We start from the raw sequence: 25,475 nt of genomic DNA on the forward strand, positions 1-25,475 counted from the left end.
GTTCCATTCTTCTTTCTCAAGATTACTTTGGCTATTCGAGGTTTTTTGTATTTCCATACAAATTGTGAAATTATTTGGTCTAGTTCTGTGAAAAATACTGTTGGTAGCTTGATAGGGATTGCATTGAATCTATAGATTGCTTTGGGTAGAATAGAAAAATGGATTCTTTTAAAGGGTAAATGGAATAGACCCTGATCCTGGGGGGAAGTCTGAGCTCTAAACAGATTTAGAAAAATCTAATTAGGATTTATTTAAGTATGAGAAATGCAGAGAATAAAAGCTAAGCCCATAAAAATGGTTTCCATGCTGTTTTCAAGGCCACATATAGGAAACAGGATGAATGATAACAGAGAGCAGGCAGGAATGAAAGACCCTTAGCAATTCCCTGGCTCCACATTCTGCCTCATTTCTACCAAATAAGTCATCTTGTGTCCACCTGCAGAGGGAGCCAGGCTCCACTTTCACACTCGAAGACTGGTTGTGGCTCTGGGCAAGAGAAGACCCTACGAAGCTCCTGCAGGAGAAAGCAATCTTGTAGCTGTCACCTACTTCTCAGTCTTTCTGCCTCAGTTCTTTAATCTGGAAAAATGGCACTAAGGATAATTTTTCCTTCCTTGTCGGGATTGTCACAAACATTAAATGAGTTAATCCACGTAAAGGGCTTAGAACTATGTGTGGCACATGGCAAGTGCTTAATAAATAATCACTTTCATCGTCATTCCATTCTTCACCGTACAAATTAAGTTGCTTTTCCAACACCAGTCTCCTGTGGTAGCGCAAGGCATAGACTCTATATCAGTATTCTGATTCCTGAACTGATGTTATTTCCCCTGTACGATGCATAGCAGGTGATTTCAGAAGCACTGAAGGGTCTCTCACACATTTAAATGGTCCCCCTACAGCTGTGTCACGGTGACCGAGATCTCCAGCCTTAAAAACCCCTTTGAAGAGTTTTCTGGTGATATAAAATTTTGTTAAGTGAAGTGGGTTTGTCTCAGGAGAGGGAACACATTAGAGAACTAGCAAAAGTAGAAATGGACTTCCTGTGATGACTAAACCGTGATTAAACATAATTTTAAACCAAATGCAGGCCCTGAATGAACAAGACACTGAGAAAGGTATAATTTTGAAGAAGAGGGAAGAGGGATAGGTTTAGAAGAGAGGGTGGTCAGAGGTAGAGGCCAGGCAACTGGGGAAAAAGGGCTAAAGTCTTTCAGGAGGGTTTAGGGGACTTCAACTTCATTCACAAATGTTACGCTCTTAGGTTTTATCGAATGAACCTGAGGCTTGAACTTAGATCTGATTATTCATAATTTTCTAGAAGCATAAGAGCAACCTGCACCCAGAACTCAGAGATATGTGTATGCTGACAAGGTGATTTCTGGGCCAAATCAAAGTCTCTTTCAGCTCTACTTCATGAAATTTAATGATAAAAATAATTCAAAGTGTAGGTTTGAGTTAGAAAAAGAGAGGTTCATCTACTAACTACACAAGAATACCAAGAACGGCTTTTAAAAACCATACATTTAAATTTTTTCTTTGGAAAAAAAAAAAGATACAACATTCACTTCAAGCATTGCTTGGGCTGCATATTTTATGAGGTTTATTTGGACTGCATATCTGTGATGGGCTCTATTTGTGGCTGAAAGTACAAACATACTGATTACAATCACTCTTTCCTACATTTAGGAACAAAATTAATTATCTGCAAAAAGCAGAAAGGCTTAGATAGACTCTCAGTCAGTAAATGATAATAGACAGCACCCAAATATAATGACTCTGTTTCCTACTTTATCTGTTTTAGGCATTCTGAGTGGAATGAAAAATAGGAAAAATTAATTCACTTTCTGAATGTTCTTCAGAAAGGATTTGAATTTGGGCAATAGGAAGTCAGACTCAACCCTCCCCCACCTCCCACTCCCCCTCCATATAAAACAAGAAAGCCACCTTGATGGAAGGTGCACTTCCCAAAGAAACATTTTTTTTTACCTTCTAGTTTCTAGTACTGCTTTTACTTGTTTTTGTTTACTTTATAGACCTAGAAGAGAGGGTGGTCAGGGGTTGAGGCCGGGCAACTGGGATAAAAGGGCTAAAGTCTTTCAGGAGAGTACTTTATTGGAATGATATGATTAATACTCACACATGTGTCATTTTACTAGGTGTTTTATAATATGCTGATACATTGTTGTATTTGAAATGCTTTATATGTTAATTCTACAGTTTTTCAATTTTACAAAGTCCTTCTTTCCACAATGTTATTCAGGTGTAATTTTGGATTTACACAATTAGCCCATTTCAAGTGTACAATTTAATGATTTTTACTAAATTTATGAAGTTGTGCGACCATGACAAACCTGTTTGGCAACATTTTCATCTCCCCAGTAAGATCCCTCATGCCCATTCTAGCATTCCTTTTGAGAAGTCTGATGCATTCCCTGTAGCTCAGATGATAAAGAATCTTCCTGCCATGCAGAAGACCTGGGTTCGGTCCCCGGGTCAGGAAGATCCACCGGAGAAAGGAATGGTAACCCACTCCAGTGTTCTTGCCTGGAGAATCCCCATGGACAGAGGAGCCTGGCAGGCTACAGTCCATGGGGTCACAAAGAGTCAGACACAACTGAGTGACTAACACTAGACTACTACTGATGCATTCTGAATCCCTATCCCCAAAGGGACATTAAAAACTCTGTACCTTCACCAAAACAAAGGTTATTTGTCTTACTCTATTAGCAGTCTCCCCAGTAAGGAAAATAATGGCAAACAGAAAGACCTAGAACAGTACCCAGTACCAGGACTCAGAAAGTTGTGGCTGCTGGTGATGATGAAAGTTTGTGTTTTATCTTATGAAGGTTGTAACACACTGGAAGAAATCTGCCCCAAATTCTGTCACTGTGGCCGTTTGTGAAATTCTTTATTACAGCAAATATTATAACTACCCCTTCCCTGGAGGAAATTACTATACTACAGTGTAAGTTCATTTAAAAATGCTTCTGTGATGTTCATAATACATGCTTAATTTTTAATGTGGGGGTGAAGGGACAGCCCTTTAAGAAATGGGCCAAGTAGAAAGCATTTTCTGCCTGAGACCTGAGAAACACAGCAAAATGCATAGCAGAGGCCATCTGCAGCACTACTGTGAGTGAATGATGTAGCCTTACAGTTGCCAACAGTAACATTATTCCAAGTGCATAAAAAAGAATCAGAGGAATCACACTGTGTACATGACTCCATGTTTTCTGAGGTGTTTAAGGTTTTGCAATTAAAAAAAAGAAAAGCAAGTATTCGAGAGCTTTACTACCCTCACCAGATAGAAGGCTGCTTTCCCTCTGCTCTGATTCCCGGGCTACCCAACATTAAAAAGGCATTTTGGATTCCCTCATTCTCATCATGGGAACATATGGATTCTCTGAATATCAGGTCATCAGTGAGGCTTTCCTAGACTTCTGCCCACTTGAACAAATATTCCTGACTTTCTAACCTTTCTGAATTGATTCCAAGCAAAGATCTGTCCTCCACAGCAATCCCACAGACGTGGATAAGCATCTGCTTACTACTCTGTGGTTATCACTTGCTTCATCATAGAACTGCAGTAAAAGAGAAAACTCTCAGGCAAGCTACTTAGCAACGCAAAACTCCCAGACCCAGAGCCTGAACAAGCAAGAAAGGAAACAAGAGCTTGGAGACTGCAAAAGACAGCAATCGAGTAGTAAGTAGGTGGAGGCCCAAAGTGGCGAATTTACTCCTAACCAGAGGCAACTACTCAAATGCCCCATTTATACTTTTTAAAGGATTCTCTGAAGAGCTGAGAAAACAGCCGCCGTCTATTCCTCAATGTTCCTTCTGCTAGCCTCCGACAGTTGGCACAGGTCCAGCCTTCTGACTACCCAGTCAAGGCTGAGCTAACTGTCTCTGAGCAACTTCTTATTTCCTTGACAGACCCTCCAGAAGCATCATGAACTTGAGAAGTTTTGGCAGCCATCCAAGGTTGGGGGACTCATGTGTTGCAAGACAATTCTCCATGGTCCTCTTGTGTTTCTGCATGTCTTATAAACAGAGGCACATCCCTCCCCACCCCCAGACTATTTGTATCAAGTATCTTTCTATAGCAGATAGTCTTGGAAGATAGTAATGGTGTCTCTGTCAGAGAAAGCAGTGGACAGTCTTAGTATCTATTAGAAAAGATTGGAGATCCCTAAAAGTTTGTGTGAGGGAACACAGCTCAACCCACCAACAGAAAATTGGATTAAAGATTTACTGAGCATGGCCCCGCCCATCAGAACAAGACCCAGTTTCCCCCTCATTCAGTCTCTCCCATCAGGAAGCTGCCATAAGCCTCTTATCCTTCTCCATCAGAGGGCAGACAGACTGAAAACCACAATCACAGGAAACTAACCAATCTGATCACATGGACCACAGCCTTGTCTAACTCAATGAAACTATGAGCCATGCCGTGTAGGGCCACCCAAGACAGATGGGTCATGGTGGAGAGTTCTGACAGAATGTGGTCCACTGGAGAAGGGAATGGCAAACCACTTCAGTATTCTTGCCTTGAGAACCCCATGAACAGTGTGAAAAAGCAAAAAGGTAGGACACTGAAAGATGAACTCCCCAGGTCAGTAGGTGCCCAATATGCTACTGGAGACCAGTGGAGAAATAACTCCAGAAAGAATGAAGAGACGGAGCCAAAGCAAAAACAACACCCAGTTGTGGATGTGACTGGGGATAGAAGCAAAGTCCGATGCTGTAAAGAGAAATATTGCATAGGAACCTGGAATGTTTGGTCCATGAATCAAGGCAAATTGGAATTGGTCAAACAAGAGATGGCAAGACTGAATGTTGACATTTTAGGAATAAGCGAATTAAAATGGACTTGGATGGGTGAATTTAACTCAGATGATCATTATATCTACTACTGTGGGCAAGAATCCCTTAGAAGAAATGGAGTAGCCATCATAGTCAACAAAAGAGTCTGAAATGCAGTACTTGGATGCAATCTAAAAAATGAAAGAATGATCTCTGTTTGGTTCCAAGGTAAACCATTCAATATTCATGGTAATCCAAGTCTATGCCCTGATCAGTTATGCTGAAGAAGCTGAAGTTGAAGGGTTCTATGAAGACCTACAAGACCTTCTAGAACTAACACCCAAAAAAGATTTCCTTTTCATTATAGGGGACTGGAATGCAAAAGTAGGAAGTCAAGAAACACCTGGAGTAACAGGCAAATTTGGCCTTGGAGTACAGAATGAAGCAGGGCAAAGGCTAATAGAGTTTTGCCAAGAGAACACACTGGTCATAGCAAACACCCTCTTCCAACAACACAAGAGAAGACTCTACACATGGACATCACCAGATGGTTATACCAAAATCAGATTGATTATATTCTTTGCAGCCAAACATGGAGAAGCTCTATACAGTCAGCAAAAACAAGACCAGAAGCTGACTGTGCCTCAGACCATGAACTCCTTATTGCCAAATTCAGACTGAAATTGAAGAAAGTAGGGAAAACCACCAGACCATTCAGGTATGACCTAAATCAAATCCTTTATGATTATACAGTGGAAATGAGAAATAGATTCAAAGGATTAGATCTGATAGACAGAGTGTTTGATGAACTATGGACAGAGGTTTGTGACATTGTACAGGAGGCAGTGAGATCAAGACCATCCCCAAGAAAATGAAATGCAAAAAAAGCTAAATGGTTGTCTGAGGAGGCCTTACAAATAGCTGTGAAAAGAAGAGAAGCAAAAAGCAAAGGAAAAGGAAAGATATACCCATTTGAATGCAGAGTTCAAAGAATAGCAAGGAGAGATAAGAAAGCCTTCCTCAGTGATCAGTGCAAAGAAATAGAGGAAAACAACAGAATGGGAAAGACTAGAGATCTCTTCAAGAAAATTAGAGATACCAAGGGAACATTTCAGGCAAAGATGGGTTCGATAAAGGACAGAAATGGTATGGACCTAACAGAAGCAGAAGATACTAAGAAGAGGTGGCAAGAGTACACAGAAGAACTATACAAAAAATATCTTCACGACCCAGATGATCACGATGGTGTGATCACTCACCTAGAGCCAGATATCCTGGAATGTGAAGTCAAGTAGGCCTTAGGAAGCATCACTACGAACAAAGCTAGTGGAGGTGATGGAATTCCAGCTGAGCTATTTCAAATCCTGAAAGATGATGCTGTGAAAGTGCTGCCCTCAATATGCCAGCAAATTTGGAAAACTCAGCAGTGGCCACAGGACTGGAAAAGGTCTGTTTTCATTCCAATCCCTAAGAAAGGCAATCCCAAAGAATGCTCAAACTACCGCACAATTGCACTCATCTCACACTCTAGTAAAGTAATGCTCAAAATTCTCCAAGCCAGGCTTCAGTAATACGTGAACCATGAACTTCCAGATGTTCAAGCTGGTTTTAGAAAAGGCAGAGGAACCAGAGATCAAATTGCCATTGGATCACAAAAAAAGCAACAGAGTTCCTAAAAAAAACATCTATTTCTGCTTTATTGACTATGTCAAAGCCTTTGACTGTGTGGATCACCACAAACTATGGAAAATTCTTAAAGAGATGGGAATACCAGACCACCTGACCTGCCTCTTGAGAAGTCTATATGCAGGTCAGGAAGCAACAGTTAGAACTGGACATGGAACAACAGGCTGGTTACAAATTGGGAAAGGAGTAGATCAAGGCTGTATATTGTCACTGTGCTTATTTAACTTATATGCAGAGTACATCATGAGAAATGCTGGGCTGGATGAAGCACAAGCTGGAATCAAGACTGCAGGGAGACGATGCTAATTGCAGCACTGCTTACAATAGCCAGGATATGGAAGCAACCTAGATGTCCATCAGCAGACGAATGGATAAGAAAGCTGTGGTACATATACACAATGGAATATTACTTGGCTATTAAAAAGAATGCATTTGAATCAGTTCTAATGAGATGGATGAAACTAGAGCCTATTATAAAGAGCGAAGTAAGTCAGAAAGAAAAACACCAATACAGTATATTAACACATACATATGGAATTTAGAAAGATGATAATGATGACCCTATATGCCAGACAGCAAAAGAGACACAGATGTAAAGAACAGACTTTTGGACTCTGTGGGAGAAGGCGAGGGTGGGATTATTTGAGAGAAAAGCATTGAAACATGTATATTATGTGAAATAGATCACCAGTCCAGGTTTAATGCATGAGACAGGGTGCTCAGGGCTAGTGCAGTGGGATGACCCTGAGGGATGGGATGGGGAGGGAGGTTCAGGATAGGGAACACATGTACACCCACGGCTGATTCATGTGAATGTATGGCAAAAACCACCACAATATTGTAAAGTAATTAGTCTCCAATTAAAATAAATAAATTAAAAAAAAGATTGCTGGGAGAAATATCAATAACCTCAGATATGCAGATGATACCACCCTTATGGCAGAAAGGGAAGAAGAACTAAACAGTCTCTTGATGAAAGTGAAAGAGGAGAGTGAAAAGGTTGGCTTAAAACTCAACATTCAGAAAATGAAGATCACGGCATCCAGTCCCATCACTTCATGGCAAGTAAATGACGAAGCAATAGAAAAAGTGACAGACTTTATATTTTTGGGCTCCAAAATCACTGCAAATGGTGACTGCAGCCATGAAATTAAAAGACGCTTACTCCTTGGAAGGAAAGTTATGACCAACCTAGACAGCATATTAAAAAGCAGAGACATTACTTTGTCAACAAAGTCCGTCTAGTCAAGGCTATGGTTTTTTCAGTAGTCGTGTATGGATGTGAGAGCTGGACTATAAAGAAAGCTGAGTGCTGAGGAATTGATGCTTTTGAACTGTGATGTTGGAGAAGACTCTTGAGAGTCCCTTGGACTGCAAGGAGATCAAACCAGTCCATCCTAAAGGAAATCAGTCCTGAATATTCATTGGAAGGACTGATATTGAAGCTGAAACTCCAATACTTTGGCCATCTGATGCAAAGAGCTAACTCATTTGAAAAGACCCTGCTGCTGGGAAAGATTGAAGGTAGCAGGGGAAGGGGCTGACAGAGGATGAGATGGTTGGATGGCATCACTGACTAAATGGATATGAGTTTGTGTAAGCTCCAGGAGTTGGTGATGGACAGGGAGGCCTGGTGTGCTGCAGTCCATGGGGTTGCAAAGAATCGGACACGACTGAGTGACTAAACTGAAGCTCAAGCCTCCTCTCCTGTAATGCACCTCAATGTGTGCGTAGGAGTCATCTGGTCCTCTTTGCCTTTCCCCGTGGGAGCTGGGGCTTGGGGACCTGGCACAAATGATGATACTCTGGCTACTGCTCTCGTTGTGAGAAGGAAACTGCTGCATCTCTGAGCCAGAGGCTCCTGTCCTTATCCAGCATCCATGAAACTGGCTGGGTAACTTGTTAGTTTGCAACCAGGGTAAAAATCTCAGATGTTTCACAGTTCTTGAGGACATTTTCTTACCACATTAGTCCAGAGACCACAGCAAGGGGGGAAGACTTCTTTCAAAAGATTCAGAACATATAATCACACTGCCACTCTTGCCAAGGTAAAGGCAAGTAATTCTAGATTTGTGAGGAGCCCATTGGATTCCCTACTATGACCCATAATATACATAATTTCAAGATGAAGCACTATAAAGAGCTTCCCTGTGTGACCACTGTTTGAAACTTGTACCGAAATTAACATTAGGTGCCTGAAAGTGATGTAGATTTTGTCATTTGTATTTGGCCTGTCAATAAATAGGTACTCTATGTTTTAAAACTATATATTTTCCCCATGGGAATCACTAAAGCTATTTTTATTGTGAACGAAAAAAAGATGTCATCCTGTAAACATTTTTCTCTCTCCAGAAATGGACCTCATGCAAATAAAGCTGCCTACCACAGTTCTAGATGCTGACCTGCAGACAGTAATTAGGCAGTGAGCCATTCACTTGTTTTTATCACTTTGAAATCACTTGCTACTGACAACAGCTTGTATGAATTCAGACAAGGTATCTCTATATGAGACTAAAAAATGAAAGTCCAAAGTGATGGCGTGAGGAGAAAAACACTGACATTCTGACACCTGAGAAATAACCTCAGCCTTCAAAAGCGTAGGGCTAATCTTGGAAATTCTGATGAGCTACAGTCACTCACATAGACAGCAAAATATAAGAATTTGATAGAATGAATTATTATTGAGGATCAACGGAGAATCTTCCCCAGAGCTTCCTAGCACACATAAATAAATACCGACTTCACTGAAGATACCTTCAGAAATTCTACCTAAGAAAATGGATATACCTGAATACTGGAATATGTTAGGTACTCAGTAGGCAGTATTACTAATATTAAGGAGACTCCATAATGGAGACCTGGGTGTACTGAGGTCCAGAATCAAAGACAAATGCATTAAAAACTGTATGTTGATCCAACAGGCAGACTCCAAACACTGCAGCTGCAAGATAATCCATACCTCATCGTTGGCACAGTCCATACAGATTCTAGGGAGAGTCATTTCACCATGTGACTGGGTCTTCTATCACCTACAAAAACATTCATTCTTCCCCTAGAAACTATTCTGTGCCTTTAAATGTTGTGAAGACGAAAAATCTCACGTTTTTTTAGTACTTGATTGAGGAATACTATAGGAGAAATCTCCAAGGAGGGAGAATGAATTCACAAAATGATTGTGCAGCTGTAAAAACAGTAGAGAGTAATACAGGATATTAAATAAGATAATCAAGACCCACATAGCCTGTGGGAAAGGAATGAAAATTCTGGTGAGAAGAGAGTGAACCTATTTGAAAGAGCAATGTAGAGAAATTGTGAGAAGCATGTGCTTTGGAGTCCGACAGATCCAGCTTTGAATCCCAGCTCTGCTACCTCCTGACCAAACAAGTTCTGAGGACAGCAACAGTCACTGTCATCTTTCCAGCCACTTCTTGCACCTCCTGTGTCTATTAGTGGCTCCACAATTGGACACTCACTAAATGTTCCCTGAGATGAATGCTATTTCAGACAGTGCTAAAATGAATATCATAATGAGGAAAGACTGGTTCCAAATTGATAAGAGTACATCAAGGCTGTATATTGTCACCTTGCTTATTAAACTTATATGCAGAGAACATCATGCGAAATGCCAGGCTGGATGAAGCACAAGCTGGAATCAAGGTTGCTGGGAGAAATACCAATAACCTCAGATATGCAGATGACACCACCCTCAGGGCAGAAAGTGAAGAGGAACTAAAGAGCCTCTTGATGAAAGTAAAAGAGGAGAGTGAAAAAGCTGGCTTAAAACTCAACATTAAAAAAACTAAGATCTTAACATCCAGTCCCATCACTTCATGGCAAATAGATGGGGAAACAATGGAAACAGTGACAGACTTTTTTTGGCGGGGGGCTCCAAAATCACTGCACATGGTGACTGCAGCCTTAAAATTAAAAGATGCTTGCTCCCTGGAAGAAAAGCTATGACCAACATAGACAGCATATTAAAAAGCAGAGACATTACTTTGCTGACAAAGGTCCATCTAGTCAAGGTTATGGTTTTTCCAGTAGTCATGTATGGATATGAGATTTGGACCATAAAGAAAACTGAGTGCCAAAGAATTGATACTTTTGAGCTGTAGTGTTGTAGAAGACTCTTGAGAGTCCCTTGGATAGCAAGATCAAACCAGTCAGTCCTAAAGGAAATCAACCCTGAATATTCATTGAAAGGACTGATGCTGAAGCTCCAATACTTTGGCCACCTGTTGGGAAGAATTGACTCATTGGAAAAGACCCTGATGCTGGGCAAGATTGATGCTGGGAGGAGAAGGGGCTGATAGAGGATGAGATGGTTGGATGGCATCACTGACTCGATGGACATGAGTTTGAGCAAGCTCCAGCAGTTGGTGACGGACAGGGAAGAGTCCATGGGGTCACAAGGAGTTGGACATGACTGAGCGACTGAATTGAAGTGAGGAAAGAAGGGGAGAAACAGAGAAGGTAGAAAAGGTTGCAGTTTTGGACAACATCCAATGAAGCATATAACTAGTCAAGGTAATGAAATTGTGGTAGAGGAAACACTAATGCTGAGAAACTCTGGGATGAATCAATAAAGAAAGTACATAAGTAAAAATGGAAAAATAAAAGTGCAAACAGCCATGTGAGGACATATGAGCAATTACTTTAGGGGGGTAAAGAAACTAGTACAATCATAGAGATTCTTGGGAAACTTTCTGAATTAGCAACAAACATCCAACATGCTGATTATTGGGCTTCCCTGGTGGCTCAGATAGTAAAGAATATGCCTGCAATGCAGGAAACCCGTGTTCAATCCCTAGGTCAGGTAGATCCCCTGGAGAAGGTAATGGCAACCCCCGCTCCAGTATTCTTGCCTGGAGAACCCTGTCCATGGGGTTGCAAAGAGTCAGATACAGCTGAAGGACTGAGTACATCCATAAGGTATGGAATTCAATAATGTGCCGATAAATTTTAAAGTGACACTCTCAAATACTACCCAAATGATGCCCCAATACTATTAAAGACCTACTCAGTACTCACTTGGGGCCATGATATTTAACCTAGTTCACAAATGTAGATGAAGAATCAAGATGGATCTATTTACAGTCCTATCATTAATACTTTCCAGTAAAACTTTTCTCTTTCCTTACCTTCCTCTCACCTCTGCTCTCATTCTCTCTCTCTCTTACACATATACACAATTATTTTTATTTTTATTCACTTTTTTAAATTCACTTCTTTGGGTTAAAATAACATGAAAAAACCACTACAATATGGTAACTAGCCTCCAACTAATAAAAATAAATGGAAAAAAAAGACATCCTAAGGATATTACTAAATATCCTTTCAAAAAAAAAAATAGTTAAAAAAAATAACATGAAACTTCCTGGCACTTAAAAACAAGTTTAAGAAAAACTCACTATCCATTTGGCACTTAGAAACATGTTGTAGAAAGAGTACTGCACTGCAGCAAGGAACAACATCCTAACATTTGCTCACGTGTCTTCACTTGGTAGTCTGAAGAATGGAAAAATATCTTAGGGAAAACTAAAACACTAATAGGCCATAATTGTAAAAAATTCACAGTGCCCCACTCACTTAGATAAGACCAAAATGTCCTTCATGATCTGGGGTAGATGAGCAAAGTCCCTGCTTGGCAGACTTCATGGCTCCTGCATTGTAGGTGGATTCTTTACCATAGAGCCATTGGGTAAGCCCATGGCAGACTTCATGCATAGCTTATAGCTAGCTAGAAATGCTGTCCTAACAGAGCTCTGGAAGAGCTGATTTTCAAAGAGGTCTCTCACCACAACTTAACCTCAGTCAGGACCAACTGGCCGGGTCTCACATTTGATCACAGCCAGAAGGTGAAGGTGCTGCTGCAGAATCTCATTAATGCTGTAGTTTTCAAGGAGCTTAGGCTTGGGGGCATTCTGTGGTTTTGTTAACAGGAATAGGGTTCTGCAATCCACCCAGCTCTCACTTCCCTCACCACCCATAAATGACCCAGCCCCTTGATGGTGCATACAGGTTATAGCTGGATCACACCTGGGCAATGATTCCCCACCCCCACCATTTGGTATACATTACTTAGAGCTGGCAATCATAAAACAGCAACAAGGCAGAGTTTACATACGCTTTCTGCTCTAGTTTATGCATTCCCTGGGGAAGACAGACTTCACGCTCTCATAACCAGCTGGGAGCTGGGAGCAATCAGGCCCTTAATGGCCAAAACAGAAAGGGACTGACTGCATCACTGAGCACCTCTTGACAGCCAAGGCTTTTCTTCCTGAATGATAATGGCATGAAATGTACTCCCTCTGCGTGTGCACACACACAGACGGGCCCACGTGCACCTAACACACAGCAGGTTTGGCACCTCCAAATAGCTATTCAATTTAAGTTCATGATGTCTTTGCAGAATCCTAATGGAGCTTTTTGAGTGAAAATCTGGGAGGGTCTTATGGGAGACAGATCAGTATAGTGGAAAGAGTGCTTGACTGTAGCAGCAGCAGACCTTGGACTCCACTTCTGGCTCTTCCACTAACTATATAACTGTGGGCAAGCCTCTCTGAACTTTATTTTTTCATTTGTAAATCAAAGGGACTGGACTAGATAATCTCTTTCAGGCCTTCTAACATTCACATTATAGTGAGATGTTCACTGTGCTGAAAATTATTCAGTTACATGTCCATCTGTCAACAAAGCTAAACTGACCTTTTAAAGATTTAAGAACTATGTCTGGGGCAACTGAGTACCCAGCACCTGGCAAAGTGCCATGAACAGAGCAGATAGTCAAGAAATGTTCACTAAATAAACTTTCATGTCTAGAGCCTGATCAAAATAGTGGACTCAATCCACTACCAGCTCCCCACCCTATTTTTCTGTGTTGAAAATAACCAGAGGAGAAAACATGTTTTCAAAATGTTGCTGTCAAAGTGACCAATATCAGTTGTCAAAATGTTGCTGTCAAGTGACCAATATCAGAGGAAAACTTTAAACACTCCCATACTCTGTCTTTAATGTTATCTTCTTATTTTTCCTCTTATTGAAGACATTGCCACACCCCTGGCACTCTTGCTTTGTGTCGGACACACAGAGGGCCCTCAAGGAACATCAGGTGAAATGAACATATGAATGCACCGGCTTTTCATTTTTCTAGTTCTCTGAGATTTACTTTTGTTTAAGGCCCAAGAATCTGGCCTCGAATTATAAAGCAATCAGAGGAATAATTAACCACCGAAGAACACTACCGTTAGGACATTTCTGTTCATTTTACTATAAAATATTTTCTCAGCAAATGTGTTTTAAATGGCTAACATTCTGAATGGGACAATTAGAGCAGCTCCGTGAGTAGCCATCCTGTGGGTTGCATCATTTTTTGTTCTCCTTTCTAGTTTAATTCGCCAAAGAAACCAATTACCCCTATCATTTCGTACTTGCAGAGCTTAAAGACAGGGCTAAATGGCCCAATCTGCCCTCCACATTCTGGGTAAGCGATGGTTCAGACTACACAGCAGTTGCACTGTATAGAAGGTAAGAGCATAAATCAAGCGAGGCAACAAGCCAGGGTTGGAATCCCAGTTTCCCTACTGCCATTTAACTAGCTTTGGTGTCTGGGCAAGGTATTTAGGCTCTCTGAAGTGAAGTGAAAGTCGCTCAGTCGTGTCTGACTCTCTGCGCCCCGTGAACTATACAGTCCATGGAATTCTCCAGGCCAGAATACTGGAGTGGGTAGCCTTTCCCTTCTCCAGGGAATCTTCCCAACCCAGGGATCAAACCCAGGTCCCCCACGCTGCAGGCAGATTCTTTTCCAGCTGAGCCATTAAGCTTCATCTTGCTGTCGTGTCTGACTCTTTGCAACCCAATGGACTGCAGCACACCAGGCCTCCTTGTCCCTCACCATCTCCCAGAGTTTGCCCTAGTTCATATTCATTGCATCAGTGATGCTGTCCAGCCATCTCATCCTCTGATACCCTCTTCTCCTTCTGCCCTTAATCTTTCCCAGCATCAGGGACTTTTCCAATGAGTCACCTGCAAGTGTCAGATAACCACAATATTGGAGTTTCAGCTTCAGCATCAGTCCTTCCAGTGAATATTCAGGGCTGATCTCTCCTAAGATTGACTGGTTTGAACTCCTTGCTGTTCAAGGGACTTTCAGGAGTCTTCTCCAGTACCACAGTTTGAAGGCATCAATTCTTTAGCATTCTGCCTTCTTTACAGTCCAGCTCTCACAACCGTTCGTGATCACTGGAAAGATCGTAGCCTTGACTATATGAACCTTTGTCAGCAGAGTAATGTCTCTGCTTTTCAACACACTGTCTGGGTTTGTCATAGCTTTCCTGCCAAGAAGCAATCATCTTCTGATTTCATGGCTGCATTCACTGTCCACAGTGATTTTGGAGCCCAAGAAGAGGAAATCTGTCACTGCTTCCACCTTTTCCCCTTCTATTTGCCATGCAGTAATGGGGCCAGATGCCATGACCTTAGTTATTTTTAATATTTACTCTTAAGCCAGCTCTGAAGCTGGCTTCATCTACTCCTGTGTAAAATGGGGATAATATTAGGATCTATCCCATGGATTATTGCGACATAATATTATGTAAACTGGTCAGCAGAGCACTTCAAATGTGGTAGGATCTCAACAAGGCTAGTGTATTAGATGATTCTGCCACCTCCTTCAACAAAGCTGGCAACATTCAGGAATCAGTCACTGTAACCTTAGTGAGATCTAACTGATAGCTCTTGGCTGTACTTTTCTGTATTGAAAAGTGTGTGCTCCTGTGGTTCTGAATGTGTGTATCCTAGCTTAGCAGGTACAATGTATCTAATAATATCTGACTGAAACCAAGCAAGCTGCTCCCTCACAGCACTGTCCCACCCCAATACAAATACCATCAGGCTTACACTGGTATAAATCAAGGCTGCAAAAACAACTGTTGGAAAATATGAATGTTCTGCCTCATTCATTTGTAGCTTTAGTTAGTGGGTTCTAGCTGGGTTTCCTCCTTTTAAAGTCACTACTCAAAATGCAAATCAAAACTAACATCACAAATCAACTACTCAAAATAGTAATGAGACATATATGATGAAGAGCACAAGAGTGAAATCAGAATCAGAGAAGCTCGTGATAACCTAATTAAAAGGACACCTGATCAGTTTGTGAATCACGGCTCTTTCATTAACTATAGCTGGGTGCTATCGGTCAAGTTTGTTTCCCTGAGCTTCAGTCCCCTCATTTACAAAATGGAGATAATAGCTCATACCTCAGAGGGTTGTCAAGAATGTTGTGTTAACTAACAGCAGTGGTAATAATAACTAATAATTACTGAAGAACTGTAACCCATGTTACTCCCAATGAAGAAGATATTCTTTTTATCCTTATTTTATCAATCAGCAATATGAGGCTCATTCAGAGCCTCATAACCAAGGTCTGAAAACAAGAAAGTAGATGGAGCTAAAATGCAAAGCCAGGCTTTGGACTCCATAACTTGTGGATTTAATGCACTGCCCAGCTTTGTGAGAATGTTCAGGCCCTCTATCATCCTGGCCCATATTTATCTTAGTTCTCTCCATCAGCCCCTGCTACTGGCCATGCCACCACACCCCCAGTAGAATCCAATTCCTTGGAAAGCTGTAGAATGGTACTCACTGTGGTGGTGAGCTTTCCTCCGTTCTTCTGGACATATTGGATGGAGTCATGGATGGTAGAAAAGAGACCAAGCAGTACATTCTCCATGTCATAGATTCTGTACATGCCATTCACCAGTTCTTCCAGAGACAGGATGTATTCTTTCCAGTACTTGTCGATCTCCACCACACCTGCCATACAGCCCTGCATGACCACATTGCAGTAGCCACCACATGGCTTAACCATCATCAGTCCCTGGCAGTAAGAGCAGTACCACATTCTGGTGAGCATTCGGCCACAGTCCTTACTGAACTTCAGGTGATCGGTTGTGTTGATCACTTCAATTCCAAGATTCAGGGCCTGCAGGAAGATCCTAGTGACTTGCAGTGACTTGGAAACCTGGGTCATAATAAGCTTGGGGAAATTGCCAAACACTTTCAGGTCACGCCTTGCCCCTCGGAGGCACTCATTGATGTCTAAGGTGGACTCTGGAAGGCCTGGGTTCATTAGCTGGGTATAGATGACTGGAAACAGGCTGTCAAACAATTCATTGACCATGTCGTCCACGTTGATGTCAGAACCCAGGATGTAGAGAGATACATCAGTGAAAAATTCACCCACAAAGTCAAAAGCTTGTGGGGTCAGGCTCGGATAGTTGTTCTTGAACATGGCGTTGGTGTAGTTCTTGGCGTGGCGAACAACAATTTCAAAGGCCTCTGTAAAATAAGAGATATAGAAATGCCCACAAATTAAAGCATGAAAACCCAGTATTTAATTGAATTTGAGATTTCTCTATTGCTGTGATGATTAAGGTCCCATTTGCCTTAAATAATTGACTCATGTTTACTTCTGGCATTGCCTCTACTCCTGCAATTGTTTGTTCCTATAAATCAATTTTCCTTTCTGAACATGAAGTCCAAACCTTGATGTGTACATAAATTCTTAAACACACAAATTATATTTCAAATGACAAAAGTCAGGATTCAGTTAACATTCTGGCCTCTCATAAAAATATCGATTAAAAATTGGCTAAATGAGAAATTCTTTTTCTCTCATTGATTTATTCAGTTAAAAAGAAATTGTATTTCAAGACATTTCATTTTTAGACAAAGATAAATATTTGACAACAAACCATATACTATATAAACTGACATAATGATTTAAGCCTGTTCATCTCTGGAGGAAAGGCAAGTTCTTAGCCAAGAATAAAAGCTATCACCAATTTAATCATTTTGGTAGATAACTTTAAACGGAGCTATCTGACAGATTGCCAGACCTGAAAATGGAATTTATCCCCTAAACGGGTATGAGGATGAAAAAAACAAGGCATGTACTTATCTATACATTTGATACTGAAAATAACACCTCTCCTATTTGCAAGCTGAACATCTGGAAGGATAATAGCTAAGCTTCCTTGGTAAGTTCAGCTTCCACATGGCTTGGAAGCCTTATCCACTCTACAGAGACTATGGGTTCAGGATTACATCTGCTGCCCCTAACCCTTGGCATAAGGCCTGATTAGTGTCACTGGTTTGAGAGAGAAAGTAATAATGTCACCATCCCATTTTCTCCAAACTGAAGCCCTCTAGACACAATTTATCTCAAATAATCAGAGTTCTGCATTTCTTATGAGAGAAAGGAAAACAACAATAATATATTTTTCAAGAAATAAGACATAGTTTAAAAACAAAAATAATCAAGTTTCCCAAGACTTTTAAAATTAACTTAGCACTTTCTTTCATTTCCTTCCAAAGAACAGAGGTCCACAACAGATGTACCCCCAAATGATGCCATTTCAGCCTTGAAAAATCAAAGTATTACCATTTTCAGACTACCTAGAGAGACTGCATTCCATCTGCTCCTTGGGATCACTTAGCCAAACATCTCAGTCATCTGTGGCAGAAGTGAGCTCTAGGTTGTACCACCACCATCTGCCCCAGATCCCTCACAAGGTAGAACACGCATACTAGATTCTTCCCTTGGGTTTATGACCATGTGCAGCAATGTTGAGCAGATGCCAAAGCAATTGTACTGGGTTTCCAGGCCCACTTGAGAAAGTTAATCTTCATTTTCATCAATTGCTAAGTGTTCATTTGTGACTTTTGTTGTTTAGAATATTAAGAACTTCTTGGAAAGTTTGTCTATAACATTCTTAACCTCATACACTGTTCTCAATCCTTGATCTAAACATTGAATGAACTCAAGAGATTTTCTAATGCAATCCAAAGGACCAGTCAATTAATTCTTCAAAATCCTCAGAAATTTGAAGATTTAAAACTAGTCATTAATTTTAGCTACCAATCCTTTATTAATACTAGACTCTATGCTAGGTACTAGGGGTATATGAGTGCTAGGTAGATGGAGATAAATAATACACTATCCTTGTCTTGAAAGTATAAGGTATGTGTGTGCATGCTAAGTTGCTTCAGTTATGTTCGACTCTTTGCAACCCCATGGACTGTAGCCCACCAGGCTCCTCTGTCCATGGGACTCTCCAGGCAAGAATACTGTAGTGGGTAGCCATTCCTACTCCAGGGGATCTTTCCGACCCGGGGATTGAACTCTGCATTGGCAGGCAGATTATTTACCATTAGCGCCACCTGTTGTTGTTCAGTCACTCAGTCGTGTCCGACTCTTTGCAACCCCATGGAATGCAGCACACCAGGTTCCCCTGTCCATCACCAACTCCTGGAGCTTGCTCAAACTCATGTCCATTGAGTCAGAGACGCCATCCAACCATCTCATCCTCTGTTATCCCCTTCTCCTCCTGCCTTCAATCTTTCCCAGCACCAGGGTCTTTTCAAATGAGTCAATTCTTCCCAACAGGTGGCCAAAGTACTGGAGCTTCAGCTTCAGCATCAGTCCTTTCAATGAATATTCAGGGTTGATTTCCTTTAGGATTGACTGATTGGATCTCCTTGCTGTCCAAGGGACTCTCAAGAGTCTTCTCCAATGCCACAGTTCAAAAGCATAAATTCTTCAACGCTCAGCCTTCTTTATGGTCCAGCTTTCACACCTGTATATGACTACTGGTGGCTCAGTGCCACCTGGGAGGCCCTTAAATGCTATACCATATACCTTATAAGTGGGGCTTCCCTGGTAGCTCAGTGGTAAAGAATCCACCTGCAATGCAGGAGTCACAGGAGACAGGAAATGCAGCTTCGATCTCTGGGTTGGGAGGATCTCGTGAAGAAGGGGATGGCAACCCACTCAACTATTCTCGCCTGGAGAATCCCATGGACAGAGCGCCTGGCAGGCTATAGTCCCTAGAGTCACAAAGAGTCAGACACGACTGGAGCCACTGAAAACGCATGCATAGTGTTTACAAAGCATTTCCAAGTATATTACAATATCTGCTTTTTACCATAATATTCTGAGTTTGGTTTTGCAATCCCCACTTTATAGATGATGAAACTGAGGCAAGCAGAATTTAAGCACTTTCCCACAGTCATGCAAAGCAGAAGTAGTCAACTCAAACTACTGTCTCCCACTCTAGCTGCCCTCAGCCGTATGGCCAAACACACACGTTCTCAAAAATCTTTGAAAGTCAAGTTCATTCTTAAGCTCGTTATATTTCTATCAGCTTCCCCTCTCCAAATGGAAAAAAGTACTGGGAGAAATTGCAGCTAAAGCCAATTGTACTTTCACCTCTGTCTTGGGGCTGCATAAGGTCAGAGAAGGAAGACGGCTGCTGAGATGCTACCCTGTGGATCTCAAGTCATCAAAGCTACCCTAAAATGAATTCTCTACAAGGCAAATTTCCTCTTTGGCACAGTGCAATTTATTCTCTAATGTGCAAGATATATGACAGTGAAATTCCATACACTATATGCCATAACTGTTTTAAGTTTCTGTTACTACCACTGCTGAATCAATAGGAAAAGAAAATTATAAAAGATCATGAACTCTTCTCCGGAAATAATAACAACAACACATATTGCAGGGGGAAAGGGCTAGGGGTTCATATTCAACCTCAAACTCATATGTGCTCCCTGCTCCAACTTTCACATCTCAGAATCCACTTAGCACATCTCTGGGTTTTACCCAACTCCCTTACTTCTATATCACAGGACAACAGCCCAAATCATAACTACTCAAGCAAAGACACCTTGGGGACTTATAGGAACCAACACTAGGTGAAAAGTGATGCTCAGCTTGAAGTTGGCAACTTGAGGTTTCCTGAAATGAAGCCAAGAGCTAGAATTACTGCAAAAAATGTCCAGCCCACTGATTTTTTTTGGTCAGATAATAATGTACACTTAACACTAGCAGAGGTTTTCCTCTGTCTCTTTCCTGGGAAGAAGTCAAGCATTATATCCAGGAAAAATTGGAACAATGTAAAATCAGAGAGAGCCTGAAAAATTTGGCACCAAACAGAAAACATTCTATTTTTAACACTATATAGAAAGATAGATGATACAGATAAATACATCTAATAAATTAATACACATCCAAATATAGCAAGGTTTCTAGATTTACTAATGACCCCATCACTACCCTGGTCACCGTTTTTGGACACACTCAACTGTTATCAACTTCCTTCTTAAATTATGTTGCTCCAAAAGGGACACAACTCTCCAATGTGGTTTGATATATAACGTGTGCAATCAAACTATCACCTCTCTTTAAACAAATCAATAACTTCTCCCCTATTCCTACCCAGGACGTATATCCTATCACCAGAGCAAAATGACTATCCTTAGTACTTGGTGCAGATGTTTCTTTATTCAGACCCAGACCAAAAAAAAAAAAAAAAATGTGCTTTCAAGGGTCTTTTCAGTAGAAGACTGGACTTCTTTTTTTTTTTTTAAAGGAGAGTATACTTGCAGTTTGGAGAGAGGAATAAATAAACCATTGAGTTCCCTTCAAGGCCTTAAGAATAAAGCAATCTTATACAGGCAAGTTACTTTTTTCAAGGTAGTTTTTCCAGCATTGTAAGAATGGCAAAGACTTCATAAGAACTTTTTAAATTCCTAGGATAAATGTTACACAATGGGCTGGACTCCAAACATTCTTTGTTTTCAAACACAGGTACCTTAATGTAAAAAGAAAACTGACATTTATGAGATACCTGTAAAGTACATGCCAGGATCTATGATGAACCTGCTCACATATGTTTTCTTATTTAAATTTAACACAACCCTATGTATTTAGAACTATTTTTGACTGGTGAGGATATTGAGTTTCAGACGGATTAAGTGACTCAGACAAGATAATATCTCTAGATGAATACCATGGCTTAAATTTGAATGTAGTCATTCTTAACACCAATATCCCTGCCAATTCCACATGCTCCAGTCTTGAAAACTGGACATTGGGAGACTTCTGGTTTTGGCTACAACATGTAAAGAGCTTGGAAATTATAAATTGTCATTCCCATTCTCAACAAGATAATAATGAACAAACTGAAAATCAATTATTCTTAGACTCCTCAGGGAACTGAGGTCACAGGGCAAACTGCTACCTTGAAATCTGGAAAGAGGTAAATACAGCAAAACACAGCTGAGATTTGCTAACCTGGAGCAGACACCACTGAAAGTCATAAACTACTCAGAACACTCACACAGTAATTCAGACAAATCGCTAGAGCCTGAATGGGAACTGACTTGAGAGTTAAAAACTCTTGGGTACCCAATTTTGTGGGTCTCCCACATTCCCATGGGATTTACCTCAAGAAAACACACAGAGTTCTCATGGTTAAGATCTAAGAAAAATCTTGTTTTTTTGGCAGAGGAAAAGCAATAATTTAGAAATATACCATGAGCATTCTCCATAACAAATGCCTGTTTCCCAAGGGACACAACTTTACCAGAGCCGAACAAACCTAGAGGAAGTGCACTTAGACAACTCCAGTCCCCTCTAGCCTTTCTGGAACACATAAAGGGAGGGAAAAAAGGCTGAAAAAATTATGAGGGTTACAGTCCATGGACTTAAGGCCACTAAAAGACTGATTAATTGTAATATCATACATCACTTCAACTCCTCCCATACCTTACCATCAGAAAGACAGAGATTCTATTTAAGAAGGCGTTCTTAGAGAAACCCACCAAAAATAGGTGAAAAAAAAATAAAATAGACACCAGAGGAAACTAAAGTCTCTGGCATCTATGACTACAGCAAACAATAAATAGCCAAACTCCAAATCACATTAACATAAAACTTCACACTGAAAGTCTAATTACCTCAGTTCCTACTACCCTATATCATATCCTGCTTTTAACAAACAATTATAAGCCATGCAAAAAAAAAAAAACAGTCTGAAGAGACAAAGCAATTATCATAACCACACTCAGATATGGCACAGATTTTGGAAATATCAGACACAAAATTTTAAATAACTAGCATTAATATGTTAAGAGCTGTAACAGAATAAATGGACAACATACAAGAACATATGGATAATGTAAATACAGAGACAGAAATGCCAAGAAATATCAAAAGGAAATGCTAGCAATCAAAAACACAAACAGAAATGAAGTATGCCTTTCATGGGCTTATCAGTATACTGGAAATAACCAAGGAAAGAACCAGTGAGCTTAAAGAAACGGTGATAGAAACTTCCCAAATGAAAATATGGAGAGAAAAAACAAACAGGACACAAAAAGGAACATCCAAGAACTGTGGGACAAATCGAAAACTCTAAAATATGTATAATTGCAATTCTAGAAAGAGAAAAAAGACAAAAGAGAGCAAAAGAAATATTTGAGGAAATGATACCAAAAATTTCACAAAATTCATAATAGATACCATTCACAGACCCATGAAACTCAGAGAGAATTACAAGCAGGTTGAATACCAAAGTACCTGCTCTAAGGCATACCATATTCAAACGGTAAAAAATCAAAGACAAAGAGAAAAATCTTCTAAGAAGCCAGAGGAAAAATAAATCTTACCTATAGAGGAATAGAATAAGAATTACGATGAACATCTCATCAGAAATCATGCAAGAAAGAAGAGAGTAAAAGGAAATATCTTGCACTGAAAGAAAAAACAACAACCTAGAATTCTCTTTCCAGCAAAATTACCATCAAAAAGGAAAACAAAAAAACTTTGTCAGACAAACAAGAATGGAAGTAATTTGTCATCAGTAAACATGGCTTGCAAAAAAATGTTAAAAATATGTTTTTCATGAAAAGTATATAAACCAGAAAATCAGATCTACATAAAGAAAGGAAGAGCATCAGAAAAGAAATTTATATAAGGGTAAAATAAAACCTTTTCTTTGAAAAAAAAATGATTTAACATATAACTTTGTTCAAAGTAGTAACAGCAACAATGTATCAGTGATTATAGTACATGGATAAGTAAAATGAATATTATAAGGCACTCGAACTACCAGTGAAGCAATTTAGTGTAGACCTGAAAGTGGACTTAAAGTAGTTTAGAAAGCATATTGCAAACTTGACAGGAACCACTAAAGATTTTCAAAATGAAGCATAATTGATACACTAAAAGGGGAGAAAAAGATGGAATCATATATCTCAGGCTTCAGTTAAATAAAGCCTGAGAAGGCAAAAAAAGAGAGGAAGATTAAAAATGACCAAAAAAAATATGTGCAATAAACAAAAGCATTTATAAATGATGAATATTAACACATTACCTCACTAATCACTTTAAATGTGAATGGTTTAAATACAAAAAGTAAAAGATAGAGATGATCAGAATAAACATAAAAATAAAACCCAACTATAGATTGTCTAAGGTAACACATCTTCAATATAAAGATACAGATAAAGGAATGAAGAAAGACATATCATACTAACACCAGATAGAAAAAACTGGAATAGCCAAATTAGTTTCAGAGCACACTTTGGAAGAAGGAATATTATCAAGAATAAAAAAGGGTATCACATAATCTGAAGGGTCAATTCTCCAAAAAGATGTAATTCTTTTTTTTTCTTCTCGTGATTCTTATATATACAAACCTACAATTATAGTTGGAGACATCAGAACCCATCTATCAATACCTAATAAATCCATCATGCAGAAACTGACTAAAGACATGGTTGAATTGATTAGCATCATCAATGAACTAGATCTAATTGACACTTACAGGATAATTCATCCATCAACAGCAGAATATACATTCTCAGGCTTATTTGGAACATTCAGCAAAACAGACTGTAACACTTGGTCATAAAATACACCTTAACAAATTTAAAATCACAGAAATCATACAAATAATATTCTTAGCCCACAATGAATTTAAATTACAAGTCAGTAACAGAAAGGTAGGACAATATCCAATCCTCTGCAAATTAAACAACACATTTCAATACAACATGTGGGACAAAAAATGTCTTAACAGAAATTTTTAAAAATGTTTAACTAAATGAAAATGACCATACAACTTACTGAAATTTGTGTGATGTAGCAAAAGCAGTGTTTAGATGGAAATTTGTAGCATTGAATGCTTATATTAGAAAAGGAAAAAAGATCTCAGATCTATAATTTAAGATTTCACCGAACAAAACTGGAGAATTAAGAGCAATATAAACCTAAAGCAAGTAAAAGAAAACAAATTATAAAAAAATTAGGGCAAAATTCAGTGAAATTGATAATAAACATCAATAGATAAATCCAATGAAACAAAAAGCTAGTTCTTTGAAAAGATAAATAAAATTTTAAAATATCTGGCCAGGCTAGTCAAGAATAAAACAAAAGGTACAATTTATTAATATTAGAAATGAAAGAGGGGTCATTATTAATAATCATATGGATATTAATAGGATAATATATGAATATTATGAACAACTCTATGTCCCACCTCCTAGAATATTGGAAATAAAAGCAAAAATAAACAAATGGGACCTAATGAAACTTAAAAGCTTTTGCACAACAAAGGAAACTATAAGCAAGGTGAAAAGACAGCCTTCAGGATGGGAGAAAATAATAGCAAACGAAGCAACAGACAAAGGATTAATCTCAAAAATATACAAGCAACTCCTGCAGCTCAATTCCAGAAAAATAAATGACCCAGTCAAAAAATGGGCCAAAGAACTAAACAGACATTTCTCCAAAGAAGACATACAGATGGCTAACAAACACATGAAAAGGTGCTCAACATCACTCACTGAGAAATGCAAATCAAAACCACAATGAGGTACCATTACACGCCAGTCAGGATGGCTGCTATCCAAAAGTCTACAAGCAATAAATGCTGGAGAGGGTGTGGAGAAAAGGGAACCATCTTACACTGTTGGTGGGAATGGAAACTAGTACAGCCGCTATGGAGAACAGTGTGGAGATTCCTTAAAAAACTGGAAATAGAACTACCATATGACCCAGCAATCCCACTCCTGGGCATACACACCAAGGAAACCAGATCTGAAAGAGACACGTGCACCCCAATGTTCATCACAGC

At 39.7% G+C, this 25,475-nt stretch overlaps 1 protein-coding gene across 2 annotated transcripts in view; it reads right to left on the reverse strand.

Annotated features, from left to right (window-relative positions):
* Positions 1-25,475, reverse strand: part of GPC3 (glypican 3) — a 436,510-nt gene that overhangs the window by 194,519 nt on the left and 216,516 nt on the right. For both annotated transcript variants that reach the window (XM_061136403.1, XM_061136404.1), the window contains one exon: positions 16,133-16,827. In XM_061136403.1, the coding sequence (XP_060992386.1) occupies positions 16,133-16,827 (695 nt within the window). The remainder of the gene's footprint in view (positions 1-16,132; positions 16,828-25,475) is intronic.

Source organism: Dama dama, chromosome X (assembly GCF_033118175.1).
Source record: "Dama dama isolate Ldn47 chromosome X, ASM3311817v1, whole genome shotgun sequence".
Classification (NCBI taxonomy): Eukaryota; Metazoa; Chordata; class Mammalia; order Artiodactyla; family Cervidae; genus Dama; species Dama dama.